This window comes from Pecten maximus, chromosome 11, assembly GCF_902652985.1.
Source record: "Pecten maximus chromosome 11, xPecMax1.1, whole genome shotgun sequence".
Lineage (NCBI taxonomy): Eukaryota > Metazoa > Mollusca > Bivalvia > Pectinida > Pectinidae > Pecten > Pecten maximus.
In genome coordinates, this window is record NC_047025.1 from 13,889,923 (window position 1) to 13,906,079 (window position 16,157).

General features: G+C 37.1%; 1 protein-coding gene across 4 annotated transcripts; it reads left to right on the forward strand.

Moving 5' to 3' along the window:
• Window positions 1–386: 386 nt before the first annotated feature.
• Window positions 387–15,730, forward strand: LOC117337924. 4 transcript variants are annotated; one of them, XM_033899072.1, is made up of 5 exons: window positions 387–1,362; window positions 6,443–7,094; window positions 12,790–12,901; window positions 13,899–14,042; window positions 14,356–15,730. In XM_033899072.1, the coding sequence occupies exons 3-5, from the start codon at window positions 12,841–12,843 to the stop codon at window positions 14,760–14,762; spliced, it is 612 nt and encodes a 203-aa protein (XP_033754963.1). In that variant the 5' UTR covers window positions 387–1,362; window positions 6,443–7,094; window positions 12,790–12,840; the 3' UTR covers window positions 14,763–15,730. The 4 variants fall into 4 exon arrangements, 3 of the variants coding, with proteins under 3 accessions (XP_033754963.1, XP_033754961.1, XP_033754964.1); XR_004534916.1 differs by lacking the exon at window positions 387–1,362 and having other exon boundaries at window positions 6,142–7,094; window positions 14,356–15,058; window positions 15,110–15,730; XM_033899070.1 differs by lacking the exon at window positions 387–1,362 and having other exon boundaries at window positions 6,142–7,094.
• Window positions 15,731–16,157: the final 427 nt, after the last annotated feature.

The following is a 16,157-nucleotide window of genomic DNA, read 5'->3' on the forward strand; positions in this document are numbered from 1 at the left end:
TTCTTCAGACCTGTATGTCGTGTTTGTCTCTCAATACATTGATTCCATAAGGCCTATATGTTGTAGTTGCCTCTCCATACATTGCTTTCATCAAATCTTTATATAGTGTTTGCCTTTCCATACAATGGCTAATTAGACCTGTATGTCGTGTTTGTCTTTTCATACATGGATCCTTCAGACCTGTGTGTTGTGTTTGCCTCCACATACATTGATTTTTCAGACTTGTAGGTCATGATGGTCTCATTTATCCTACATACATGTGTACCTGTAAGTCGTATTTATCAATGGTATATAGCTAGACTGAGCGTCCCCTCCCCCCCGGGTGCCCCCCCCCCCCCCCCCTGGTTGCCCCTTTTTCCCTTTGGGATTCCCCTCCCCTCCCCTTTGACCTTGACCATTGACCTACTTAGAGCATAAACCTCGACCTCAGTATGCTAACTGTTGTGAGATGGGCTTTCATATTTGACTGGTGTTTTCCTTCTCACAGACCTTTGTATTGGTGCTGCATTTGCTGACCTGCTGGCCTTGAATGAAGCATTGACCTACTTTTAAAAGTTTTAAGACCCACTCGGCGAGCTATGTTGTTTTCTGACAACTGTTCTTTTTAGCAATATGTCCCAGGCATTGAGGTTACTGAAAACCGTCATGTTAAAGTAAATCTAACGCGAGATAATTTTACTGTACTGACCATCAAACGTGTCAATCACGTGCTCTTTGTCGATGTCCGTGATGTTACAATGGATGTATAATGGTTAACGTGGAAAGACATTCGTCTCGGAATGAACGCCAAACTAATTGATTTTCTTTTTCTTGAGCGTCTTGATGCAGACTTCAACATCAGATCTAATATTTTCTGACCATTTTGACATTCGTCTCGGAATGAATGCCAAATTTGTTTTAATTTCTTGTTCTTGAGTGTCTAAATGTAGACTTCAACATCAGTTCTAATATTTGCTGACCCTTTTCAGTGTTATTCCTATCATTTTGAATATTTTCTTTTCTTTTAAACTTAGTGTGCACGCAACTACGTTGTTTTTTGTGTGTGTCAATGGTAGCTAGCCTACGCCACCGTTTGTCTCCTTTCCAGCCTTAGGTCGTGTCTGCCTCTCCATACACACATGCACTTCGTGTTGAGTCTGTTGACGACTCCCTTAATGACAGTAATTAACACACTATGAAGCCTGGCGGTGACGACTCGGATTGATGTAGTGAGAAATTTGTCCTGTCTGACTTCGGACTAATGTACATAGTGTGGTATTTTGTCCAGTACAAACCTTGGAATACAGACTAAGAATTTCGGTTACTACGGTAACAAGGACAGGATTCGATCTAACCATCTAAACCAACAAGAATTATCGAAAGGTAAATTTGATTATTTAATGATTTTTCTTTCATTTAGAATTTGTCTGTAAAGATGTTTAAATTCAGTTATATAATTAAGTAGACGCGTATAACAAGTTTGACATTAACGCGATATATAATACCTATGGTATTCTGTTCATTGATTAGTGTAATCAAAATATAATGATGTGAAAACGTCGCCGAGAAAACTTTCTTTTCGAATACGAGGATAAAATGGAATTTTCCAATGATGTAGTAATCTATTGTGTGATGAAGAGAGGGTTGTGTGTCTCTTAATATGCAGTGATTGTGTAGTATCCGTAGTTATTAATTCATTATTGACTAAATTGTCGACTTACGATGAACTGGATGTTCTTATGATCGAGATATCTATAGTCGTAAAAAACAATGGTCGAATTATATATACTAAAATTCATTCATAATTAAATTGATATATATTTTTTTAATTTCCGTGTTTTCACCTCCAGAGACTAAACTTTATATTCACTATGGTTGAGAGTGCTTTGATGTGACAGAACCCTGTGCCATGATTGTATAGAACCACATTCCGGACGAACCATTAATTACATATGACTGTACAGATGTTGTCGGGTGTCAGAACCCTGTGAACATTATATATTGTACGATTCTCGTGGGTTTTATCAATATAGCCTCTGTAACAGAAAATATCAAATAAAATTTCGATAACTATCATTGAAGATTAAACATTATGATATTATTATGAATGGAATCGTTATTTCCATTATATTATTGTTAGCGAGCTGTATACGAATCTCCATCTGAAGTTATTACGATTTTGACAGACACCTACAAATACAGCCTTCAGTTTCCTGTTTGGTCCGTGACAGGAATAATTTATTTGTGCGATGGAAATTAAATTAAATTTAGCCCCAAGAATGAAACCTTTATACCTCCTCGACACAGGCGACATGTACAGACTGACTGACATATCCTATTTATAACAATATAGCTGTGAGGTCTACTTCTGTTCTCCAGATATACATACATAGAAATGTATTACACACATATCATATGATATCCAGCCAGGTACAACATCAGGCTCCAACACTTTCCTGATCTTCGTCCGTATGAAAGAAATCAGGACGTGACTGAAAACGTGATAAACACAGGCGCATGTCACTAACAAACGCGACTGAAAACGTAATAAACACATCCGCATGTCACTAACGAACGCGACTGAAAACGTGGTAAACACAGGCGCATGTCACTAACGAACGCGACTGAAAACGTGATAGACACAGGCGCATGTCACTAACGAACGCGACTTAAAACGTGATAAACACAGGCGCATGTCACTAACGAACGCGACTGAAAACGTGGTAAACACAGGCGCATGTCACTAACGAACGCGACTGGAAACGTGATAGACACAGGCGCATGTCACTAACGAACGCGACTGAAAACGTGATAGACACAGGCGCATGTCACTAACGAACGCGACTGAAAACGTGATAAACACAGGCGCATGTCACTAACGAACGCGACTGAAAACGTAATAAACACAGGCGCATGTCACTAACGAACGCGACTGAAAACGTGATAGACACAGGCGCATGTCACTAACGAACGCGACTGAAAACGTGATAAACACAGGCGCATGTCACTAACGAACGCGACTGAAAACGTGATAGACACAGGCGCATGTCACTAACGAACGCGACTGAAAACGGAATAAACACAGGCGCATGTCACTAATGAACGCGACTGAAAACGTGATAGACACAGGCGCATGTCACTAACGAACGCGACTGAAAACGTGATAGACACAGGCACATGTCACTAACGAACGCGACTGAAAACGTGATAAACACAGGCGCATGTCACTAACGAACGCGACTGAAAACGTGATAGACACAGGCGCATGTCACTAACGAACGCGACTGAAAACGTGATAGACACAGGCGCATGTCACTAACGAACGCGACTGAAAACGTGATTAACACAGGCGCATGTGACTTTTTTTCTTTCACTATCAGCGATCTGTGATTTCGTGGTGGTGTCTTTGTGCAAGACACTTTACCTAAAATGCTCTGGATGGCAGGCTACGGGCCTCTCGTAACTTGTTCAGTGAGGTAGTCACCAACTACTACAAGGAGACTCCGCCTCAAAATGACACATGCTGTTTACGGGACGATAAAAACAACAACAACAAACAAGCGATCATCGGATTTTTTAAACACCGATATTTATCCTTTATCTAGTGGAGACGTAATTGTCTGAATGCATTTGTGACATATACACAGGTTTTTTAGGAATCACCAAGTAACGAAATTAATTTAATGTAGTTAACCCCTCCAACCCTAAACCCGTCCCACAAAAAAGGAAACAAAACACCACGTAATTGACTGTCCATTAAAGTCCCGTGTGAAGTAAAGCGGGTGCTTTGTAAATTCCGAAGTATTGATAAGTATACGATTATAGTCTAAGACGGTCTGATCGGGTTAGTATAATCAACTTGACCCTGTGTGATTAAGTAGGAGAAGCCAAAAAGTGTGATAAATCCATTATGGCGATCTTAATAATCCAATTGAGGTTTTTTATGAGTCACAGAAGTATAAGGATAGTTCTCACAAGAGCTCTACAAGCTTTAATCAGATCAGGAGAAAGACCTTAAAAACTATTGACGTGGACATTATGATTGAGAAAGTCTCGTGCCGAAGTGTCACACGCCTCCGGGTTCGATGTAAGTTTAGTACATGTCTCAATCGAACGGAATAAGTGGTCAAATTGTATCGATCTCGGGTATTACAAAATTAATACAGCATTATATCACAGTAAATGGAAAGGTGTTACCAACTAGGTCTGGCCAGTCCGTAATGCACTTTGAAATGACCCCGGGGTTAACGTAATGGCCATATACCTTTAATGAGGCGAGCTCATTACAACTATACCCAGTATTGGACTCTACATTAAAATGTAGGTTAATTGAAGCGAGAATGTGGTCCCTGGACAAGGGTACTTAAAGTGACACATACCTGTATACATAACTAGCACATAACTACCAACTTATATCTACCATCACACACCATTACATAACTAAACACTCAACTGTCTTGTTGTGGCATTTATTTTCAATATAAATGACAGAGATTCGTAGGTAAACACCATATTGCGTTAACACGCACAGTAAATTGACTTAATATGTAAATAAAACCCCATGTACCATTATCAGCAGCAAGCCCGTCTTGTTTACTTTTTCAGCAACCTCATTTTCGCAATGCGTTTCCATTTTAAGGCCCCGTGCATGCTAATTAGGACTAAACTTTCATCGCCAATACCAATTACCTTCGGGGCTCAGAATTTAAATTGATTTAACAAAACTAATTCTAAGATATACGATATACATTTAAGATTTCTTATAATTTATTTGAAAATTATGTTGAACTGTCCTTTTTTAAAGACATATACTGGTAGCAAATTAGTAACATGTACCGAAAAATCCGGTGCGTGCATGGGCATAAAATCTGGCTTATTTCTATTTTCGTGACATGGTTCCGTTGTACCAGAGACGTCTCTGGTTGTACCGCGGCTGTTCGAAGAAGAATGGAAAGACACGAGGTCGGAAGAAACAGTGCACTTTGTGCAGGCTACAAGTTGATCACGATTTAGATATCGGGCATCACAAGTCTTTACTAAGATCGCAGCCATGATTTGGCAGGAGAACTTAGAGGGTTTTCATTTCGATAGAGACTTAGATTGTGTAGGAATGTAAAGGCGGACCAGACAATAGAAAACTTAAACGATGTCGACGCCGGTTTTTAACATACACAGAATAGTCATGTAGATACAGGCCAACATTTACCCAAGAGAATTTCACCTATAATACTGTTTTACTTTTTTTATATCATTTTGAGACCTTTCAACAAGCCTATGCACAGTTGCCCCCCCCCCCCCCCCCCTCCCGCCCCCCGCCCCCTCCCAAACTTATGTGTGTAAGTGGGGTGTGAATGCATTTAGCAAAGAGTTTCACGAGACACCCTCTCGTCCAATTTTATCCCACATTGACATTAAAGTTAAAAATTTTAAATTGAAATTTTATTTTTTTTTCTGGTAAATTTATTAATTGGGTTCTTATTGTTTTAGAGGAACCGGGATACATAACTTATGAAAAAGCAAGGTCTTTCCATCAATAAAAAGAAATCAATTTCAGACACACACGCGAAATATTAAGACTTGAATTGATTTTCTTTATATAGATTTAAGTCTGATGCTTTATGTAAAACAGCTTTTCTGTGAAAGTCAAATAAACGTGCATAACATCTGTTCTGAAACGATAGCTACATTTATCAATCTTCCTTTCTTTCGTGAGCGCTGACCTGTTTCAATGGTTATATCGAGTGATGAATTATTATCATCGCCAGCTTGTTCTCGCCTGGGCTTCAGAAATAATTTGAGATAAATCTCTGTGACGGATGTACACAATATCAGAAGTATTTTCTTTACACAAAACCGCTGAAATCTCAACAAGGTTCCGTGCTAACGCCTCCATTTTTTTTACCGGATTGTGAAAAAGTCATTAAACTTATGAATTAAAGTAATTGATTCTCGGTTTAAAACGTATGTTTTGTTGTTGTGATTGTTCCTGTGGAGTGTGTAATTGTGATCAAGTCATGGTTTAATTTGTATGTTTGTATAGAGGTATACAGGTATTAGCTGTGTGTGCGCGGAGATGGCCATCTATATAATTGAGTAGATCTATTATGATAACAAGCCGTGTACCTGGTTTGCCGCGGTATAGTGGAGGTGTCCTTTTTCTCAAGGGTGACGTGTTTTGACAGACAGGAGCACGTAAAGTAAACTAACCAGACACTCGTGAGAATCTGTGTATACTAGTAAGTATATACAGAATGTGTCATCCACATGTGTGTATACGGTTTAATATACACAAAGCGAGTACATAGGTAGCCATTGTCATGAATGTGCTTCAACTCCTACTCAACGCCAGCTGATCATTAAGAAATACTTATCGATGACGGTGAAACATCTTTAAATAGGCTGCTTTTGTTTTTGACTGACAGAATGAAATCTTATCTCGATACGTCTGGTTGTCTGCTTTCAGATTCATTGCTTCCACGTACCTACAGACAGAGGAAACCTGGTCAGTGTTTGTCTCAACTTCTCGTCAAGAGAGGCTGACTTTACACCAAAGTCTACACGTTCTATGTAGACAGGAATTCTGAAGTGAAGAGGTCTCATAAATTTCGACAAACCAGTTGGACTTTCGTGGGGAAGTTTCGGTGCTTTTAAAATTGGACGAATACCAAATTGAATTCTATCACGTTCTTTATAAACAGATAGAGTTCGTCATTGTTAGTTTGCGAAACGTTAGATTTTTAAACTTTGCGACAACGTGACATTGAAAAAGTGCTTTGGGATCGCTTTAAAGGATTAAATTTCGCTGACAATAGTGCATAATTCGCCGACAAGACAAATTGGTGTTTGCCTATTTTGGGATTTAGTATATCTTCGGGGTGTTTCCTCGCCTTTTACGAAGTTTCTTATTATAAATAATCCCTGTGACAAAAAAACTGCTGGCGTAGTGCTTTTGGATATCTTTGATCTCATTGGTGTGGAAATATTTTCGCCGGAAGGTGACTGGAAAGGAACCGATATGGGTATTTACCGACGAGAAATAACCAACTGTCTTCAAGACCCGTTACAGTATAAGCTTTGTTCCCGCCATATTTGTGTGGAAATCGGCACGCCTTGTCGTAAGTACATTTTAAAATGATATATATTAATACAAAGCACGATAATATACATTTACACCCATTTCATTTTTTTTTTATTCATTGTCGTATAAATTAAATTGTTAAAAATGACTACAAGGTTTCAGATTTTCAAATGTATGTTCAGCTTAATGTTGTAGATATTTTTCATCAAACATCACCGTTCACTCACAACCTAATCTAAGTATAACACAATGACATTTATTTGACGCAAATAAAGTATAAATCTAAAAATTATTAATCGAATTGGCATCATTGTCCTAATAAAATATATAATCATATTTGTAAATATGAATGTAGTGTCGGAAAAATAAAGCTGTCCATGCTTTCGGGGGAGTACCTGATACTGTATATATACATAAGGTACAGAGAAAAAATAGCTACACTAGTGAAGTCATTCACCCGGAATCCACTTAAATACGTACAACTTCCAGGTTTGTGTTTCATTCAAGATTGTATCGTTTTAAGTACATAACTCAATTTTCACACATAAAAGACTTTACCATAAACACAAGAAATAAACAAACCTGAAGTAAAATGATACGGCTTTAAACTTACAAAATTGATGTACATATGTACTTTTGTCAGAATTTAAACGGAAAGAAATTCTCTTTCGCGTGAGATGGAGATTTTTTGTTCATGTCGAATATGACAAATAGATCCTTCATAATATTTTACATATGCATTATCTGGAAATAACAATTATAAATCTCAGGGATGACACAGTCGTATGAGAACGGGTACCTGCTAACGAACCTGTCTTAACCGACCGCTATGTTAGGTCGCTGTGGACAGAACTATAGATCTAGATCGACTACGATATTTAGGTTAGGGTCTGCTTCATGTTAATTTATAACTATAACAGTTATTCTATATATAGAAATCGTGAAATGTCTGACAGTTTAAACAGTTTTTCTTTTCTACTTTAGACAGAAAGTTAAATGCAATTAGGAAATACAAAACGAATTATTTAATTGTTTATATAAATCAATTAATATCAACCATAAAACGGATAAGTGGCGTTACGTATTTTTATAATCAGTAATTTGACGCCATGTTTCCTATCACATCTTGTTTTATCAACAAGATTACCGTGTCAATATCCATGTTTACGTCATATAGATTATGACTGTATATCTGGTCCTAAACAAACTGCCGACCTAGCAGAAGTTGATCGTCGGAATGTTCTACCACAAAGAAGATTGATAACCGTATTTGATACCGGAAGCCATATTAAATTTGGTCGGAAGTCAAACAGACGGAATGTGTCGAAATGTGATTCACCTATATAAGGTATTAATATTGATGTTTGTTTGTTTTCTGACCTGTCATCGCGACCGCGAGAATGTCAGCTATTCGGAATAGTTCACAGGGACTTGGTATGATGATATAATCAAGTGTTTATAGTTCACAGGGACCTGGCATAATGATAGAAGTGTTTGTAATGCTTTGTAATCTATTACACAAAATTGCCCTAATAACAGTGTATCACAGATTAAGAAAATACTATGAAGTACTGTTCATCTGCCCACAGGGACTTGACGAAATAACTCTTTGTATACATAATGAAGTATCACAAGAACTATTTCCCTATTGGTAGTGGTGTCTATCTCTCTTAGTTTATTTTTTAACCTCATCGTTTCAAGTCCCTGTGATTCTATACCCATTATTCAAACGAGTCCCTCGATCGCCTGATTGTGGAAGTCGTAGAAATCTTTCAGATTTACAAAGTTGATCACTAAAAGAAAATGTTACTTTCACGATAATCTCCGTTCTTGATAAGATCTCTAGAATCTGAATTCATGCCATGTATCCGTAAGGAAACGTTTTATGAGCTTGTAAAATTTCGCTTATGATTTCAGACATCTGATCCAGTAATAGCTAACCCCTTTGAAGTGGTATCAGAAAGAAACATATAATTGTTTAAAAAAAAAGTTTTTGAAGAATGTTATTTAAGTTTTACAACAGTTGAATTTTTTTAAAACAGCGTCACGGAGATTGAAAGTTTTCAGCTTCAATATTCAAACGGAAAACTTTTCAAATTCATTTTTGCAGAGAGTTGACAGTTTTACGTTTTAAAAACAATGAAGTCATTGTTCTTTTGAAATTAAAGAAACACGGGAGATATTCTCTCGACTCCACCCAATGCAGCTGTTAAAACAGCGATGAAAAACTCTATTATCTGATAACAGTATTTTGTAGCTTTCAGATGTATTACACTTCTCTAGTTTTTTAAATGTTAAAACCGTTTCTGACATGAGTAAGTTCATCACATTTTGACCCAAAGAACATGATTTTATCTGATATGTGTTCGTAAATGAGTGTATCGCCTTGGGCCCGGTTCTGATGTGTGTGTCAGTCTAAATCATAATGTTATCTCAATAGTTAACTAACACACAGTCACTATTTTACGCGAAGAAAAACAGGAGCATCATTACAAATCTATTCGTGAAGGTTTACAGATAGAGGTGTACAATAATAGACAGGACATCACCGTGGCTCATCATTTAGGAAATATCATAGGAAATATCCCACAGGGACCAGACACAAATTATTTCATCTTTGAACTGCTCTAAAGCCATACCATAATAATTAATTTTCAATATAGTAGCCAACTAATAGGGACAAATCACGACAGGTGCCTGTGATATACCACAGGGACTTGACGCATATAACAAATCAACAGCCCAAATACAATATAATGTATCATAGTACTATATTGTATATATGGATCGGGAGTTCGAATTTGTGCCAAGTACCTGTGGTATACCCAAAGTTCGTAGATCGATACTACTTAATCGATATATATATTAATTGCTTTATGGATTCAGTTCATCAGTCCCTCAGTTCGCTTATACGACCATGAATTCACGTGTGTGTCAATAAAATAAACTATTATACATCTAATAAAACTGCCTTCATATGCTTGTGAATCTCACTTCGTGAATTACAAGTTTCTTGTACAATGTATGTTCCTAATCAGAAATGAATTTATCCGAACGCGATCGATTTACAATTTTACGATCACGATTCCAATGTGGCTGGAACTAGCTCGTGCTGTTAAGAACAGTATACTTATCTTACTCAGACGTAACCACAGGTGAAATATGATGACTCCTAATTAATTATGCAAAATACAAAGTCAGCATTTGTCTTATTAGCATTAATTTAAATTGATTAGAATAACTCGTAATGCAAATAAGTGTGAATACCTAGAACTGTATTTTATTTCCGTCTGTAAAAAGTGCATCGTAATTGTCTACATTTTGTATATATATATGGAAACTTGACGGAGCAATGTCTCTATTGACTAATTAAGGCTATTGTAATTACCTCATTTACATAAGAGTTAAAGCTAAAAACGCTAAACTCTCTTTTTAAGTATTTGGGTTTAATATTCAGGTATTATCACAAATATTAACTTTTACGGTCCTCTGTCGCCATGTATTGTTGCGCTTACCGAACTACCGAGCGGCAACAAAGGGAGGCAGATCTTGCATTAAATAACAGTAACCCCCCCCCCCCCTCCAAAAAAGAAAAGAAAACAAGAACAAAAAGCAAAAAAAAACGAATACACATGTTCATAATGTAAATTAAGCCGTCTATGTTTTGATTTTATGTTATGTCGGAACATGCATATAAATGTCAAACTACTGAAGTGAAACCTGTACATTCCGACACCCTTTGGTCCGTGTACCGATTGTTCAGATTAGGCCGGTGTCGGGTTATACAGGTCTTATTTGGTCGTCAATTTCCACGAAAAAAGAAAACCCTGATTTCATATATGTTGAGTAAGACAGATACTCAATATGCTGAGGAGGCGAAAAGTGATTGATTGCCTCATCAGGTCATGATGTCAAAGGTCACGAATGACGTCACAACTTCAATGGAGTCAGTGGTGCATGTTGACTTACTATCTATATGGGTCATCGATTTCATTCCGTCGCGAAACTCATCATCATTTTCATAACCATTTCATTTACATATTGAGAGGTTGAGATCTGACAATGGCAATACTTTCTTATGACATTGTAATTACATCTATATACACCAAGTAACTGTCGTTTAGAGGTTTTGGAAAGATATCTATCAATTTCATGTCGGTTTTATTTGATGAATAAATCATGAATGAATATGCTGCATACGTATATCTATACCGGTCTCGACGGGCTTAATATATATACCTATTTTAATTTTAAATGATATGAAATATACTTATTTATTTTTATGTCAATATCATAAATACCCATTTTGAAGCATCTTCTAACATTTGTTAATATAGGCTTTCATACCGGAAAAGAATTTCCGTCACCATATCCATGTATTAGACCCGACGATTACTTATAAGGTTGAAGGCGACCTTTGATGTGAATCTTTTCTCCATAAATCACATCTGTAATATCCACTTTCATGCTAAAAACGTTTATAAACGATGTGTTGGTCGCGAGCGTGTCTCCGGAATCCAGCCGTCTCTAGCCTTGTCAACTTCCAGGTATAACCACACATAGCGACAAGTAGCCGGAGTTTCCGTCGACGCCTCCACCAGACTTAAGACGTTTTAAAAATAGATATGGGGACAATATGGTTCCTGATTCTACGTGCGTTAGGTCTAAATATTTCTAGATTACGATTGTAAGTCAGAACAGCATCTAAGATATTTGAATACAAACGATGATGAAATATCGAGATATTAAAAACTAAATCTTAAATTTAAGTACTAATAGATAAATAGATAAATAAATAAATGTAAGTAAGTAAGTAAGTAAGTAAGTAAGTAAGTAAAGTAAACGGTTGTTTGCCGCCAACTATTTCAATTAGGTCGGTATTTTTTGCTACACAGTCACGGACTAAGATCGTGCCATAACACATTTTTGTTCAAGATGATAGAATTAAGATTTTCCACAAATCAATAGATATTAATTAAATTTCTATTCTTTGAAAATAAAAATTATAATGTTCGTTGAGACAAATATGAATTATATACTGTATTAAAATTCTAATAAGCATGATAACAATATCTGATCATATATGAGTAGAGGTCACGTTGTCCACACGTGGGGTCTGGAGAATTTCCGGGACCCTATACGGCATGGTGAGAATACATGATTGGAAGTTACCTCTACACGAATACCAAGTGTCCTTTTTATTAGGCCAAATATTATTTTAAGGGCATCAGCTGACACAGTTCACCTCCTCGTAAAACGAGCTCAAATCTATGAAGAGGGGTTTTTATCAGACACTCGACCCACTATCGGGTCCCGAATGATAGTAGAAGGGACTTCAGGGATGTGTTTTACACATCATGCTATTGTGTGTTCATATTTCCCGTGAATAACCCAAAACTGTAGTATTCTATATTTGAAATGTTTGGTACGTTACGAGATAACGATATTCCAGATTAGTCATGTGTGCTGTCTTTTAAATTGTATTTGACCCACAGGGGCCTGCTAACCAGGACACATTTTACATATTGGGATTTCTTCTTGCATTACTTGTCATTGGGCGGTCATGTTCTTAATGAATTCTAATCTAAACCAAAATATATAATACACACTTAAGTTTATCTAACCCATAAACATCAGGATAGATCCAAACTTACATTGTCCGAGTTCTCACAACCCTGTGCCATCAATACCACGTGGTACCATTTGATGTAATGGACGTTTTTATCTTACAGCCTTGTCTTCCGGACGAATACCAGTGTACGGACGGTAGCTGTATACCGCACATGTCCATGTGTGACGGACGGAATGACTGCCGTGACGGACGAGACGAAGCCAGATGTGTCGGTACGTATCTGTTTAGAACAATCTCATGAAAATACTCAAAGATACTCACAAAAAGGCATGCAATGAAACTACCGGTCTAGACCACCAACAGACGTAAACAAAGTATTCACAGATGTTGATGAAATTAAAAAAAAACAAAAAAAACAATACACATTTAATATAATGTTGTCTGCATCATATACAATAACTGGAACTAATACAATATTTCTATTTTAATTATGATGTTATATAATTTAATAACATTGACAAACGAGACCGTGTACTGTTTCCATATAATTGAAATTAAACTTCACATAGACGATGACGTCAGTGTTTTATGAAAATAAAAATTTAATCTGTTTTCCGGCATACTCATAGCGGATTATATACGTCTAAACTCCATTTAGAAGAAACTAACAAAGCTTTCTCACAGAGATTTTAAACGATAAGAACCGTCAAAGAATGAAAACCATTGGACGTCTCGGCGTAGAAAAATTGTGTTTGAAAATTCAATGCTGGTTCCTAACATGCGATTTGTCAGCTTTAATGAGTGGGATTTAATACTATAATCTTTTGTTGAAAGGGCATGAGTAACAATTTAACATTGATTTCTTGTGTTCACGCGTCAGCGCACGGCTTAGTGATGAGTAAGCTGTGCAGTGCAGACTGGCTACACATGTCGCCGGAGACGGTTTCACTATTTCACTCTTCATACATGTAGTTACAGCTCGCATCTGCAGCATCTGTGGGATATTTAATGAAGAGCTTAACATTCGATAAATTTTGCTAAAGCATTTTCACATTAAGAGGTAGATAGACATATCTTTCTTGGCGAGACACTTTTAGTAGGAACGGGCTCAGCTTTAGAAACACACCGGACTATTTTTCCGTATACATTTTTTAACGGCATTTATTTTTCATAAGCAGTAATTTAAGTTTAGTTCAAGAAATATCTTAGATTATTCAATTGATTTGATATATATTTTATAACTAACAGATGTTATGTTTTCTATTTCAGTGGAGAGTATAGACCCTAACGCCCTACCAATGTCCCTGGTCCTCGGAATCATCGCTGGCATCATTTTTCTCCTCAGTATCATCGGTCTCGTCGTCTTGTTTATAATTTGGCAACGAAATCGGCGACGCAATCATTCAAACTCCGGTAAGTGTCTTACATAAATGGACAATTTGCGGTGAATTAACGAAGTCGAGAGCTAGGGGAGACCTGGACAGATATTGGTCACTAATCCAAAATTACCTCATTTCACTCTCGAGACATAGTCCAGGACAATTTAAATATTTTCATTGATATATTTTAGATTAATAAAAAGTTTTGTTGATATGATATTATTCTTTGCTATATTTAACATTGCTTCTCCATTTGAAACACACGATAGTTCAAATGAATTTGGATGAGACATTGAAATTCAAGAAAATTATTTTCATGTTTTTTTTTGTTTTTTTTTTTTTTGCAGGCAATGAACCATTGAAGCTAGAATCCAATTACACAGAAGTGACGTCACATCAAATATGCATGCACCATGACAACCACCCCTTAATGCCAAATAAGGATAGTGTCCATCCTCTTATTAGCCAGGAAGAGGCTCTCGCTTTCTCCAAAATCGGAAACGGAAACCTTCAACCGATCATGCGCAGAAGCATGCTTTTATATCAACCTTTCGAACAGAAGAGTAGTTACAACATGTTTTCGTCACTAGATATAGACTTTGGAGAGGAACTTCTGTGTACCTCGACCCCTAAACAGGGCAAAAGGGGACAACTTCGACCAATCATAACGCTCGACACATCGCCAATAAAGGACTCTTCGAAAGGAGACTTATCAAAAGCTCTGAATCTCTCCATGTTCGCTTCTATAACGTGATTCGTGTTTTTGACGTCTTCACTCAAATGTGTCCGCCTCAAAATTGGAACACAACCTAGCATCCCATGACGTCAATGATATTATGGTGTCAGAAAATCGTCCGTGGACCAGACGAACTCGTGAAAGATCCATGCCAAGTTTTGACGGCAACTGTTCAGCGAGGATTTCGTCCCCGAAATTATAACGCAAAAGTTCCACAAAATGTTGGGAGAAGATTTTCGTACAGATTGTCATTAAGGAATAGTTTTCTTTGGACACTCTACTAGCAGATAGAAGTGACCGCCTACGTCCATTCGGTATGCTTCGGGAAATCAGTATTTTATGGGTCACTGTGGGAAATTTCATAGGATGTCTACATATATGCGTCTGTGTGTACAGTATATATAATTGTACACAACCTGTGAACAAGATGTTGTCAGTTTGATGTGCCTTATTCTGTCCATAAATGTCCAACGCTTTATGTGTTAAAGCAAAGCAATGTGTTATTACATGTTCACAAACGTGTTCAAGACTCGGACCTTGTGGTCTTTATGATATTCTGTGATTCAAAAACTGCCTCCATACTGTAATTCACTAGCATTTCGTAGTGGTTTATTTTCGTGGTTTATTTTGTGAAGGTTGCTGGTCAAGAACTCCGGTACTCAACGTACTAAACATGAGGGTTAACTTAACTCTTGTTACATTCACAGTCTCGCTTAAATCATTAGAAGACAGCGCAGTGTGCTGAAGTGTTGTTGTCGATAGTGGCAACACCTGGCGGGCACTTACTGCTACTACAACTGCTGTAAGCTAGTATTACCGCAGCAGTGACACCTGGTGAACACCGTTAAGGCGAATGCTGACACCTGGTGGACCGCTGGTGGCGACCTCTAGTGTATATATGGATTTGTACAATACTCACGTGTCGGCAACTGGTTTTGCCGATTTACTTTTGTATATGAAAATCAATTAAATTATTTGATATTGATCGATTTTATTTTTCGTTTTCTTTCCATGTTCCAATTGACTTGAGAAACAGAATACGGAATCAAAATCTATTTCTTTATATCCGACAATTGATCGCACGTAAGATGGCAATACAGATTTGAAGATTTTTGTTATTAAATTATTCCCTTATTACAAAACAGGTACATTAACTTACAGAATTTTGTAATGTGGATCCTTTTTTTGTTATTGATTCATTATTAAAACCAGAGACTTCATTTACGTCTTTTTTGAAACCTAACAGACTTTTTGAACCTCTCAAATATCTACAATAGTGTGTGTATCCTATTCCTACAATACAAGACTTCAAATATTATCGAATATTTACTTTTTATTCCTATAGTACAAGACTTCACATATTATCGGATAATTACATTGAAGAGCCCGGGTGACGTGTAGCCACCGTCCGGG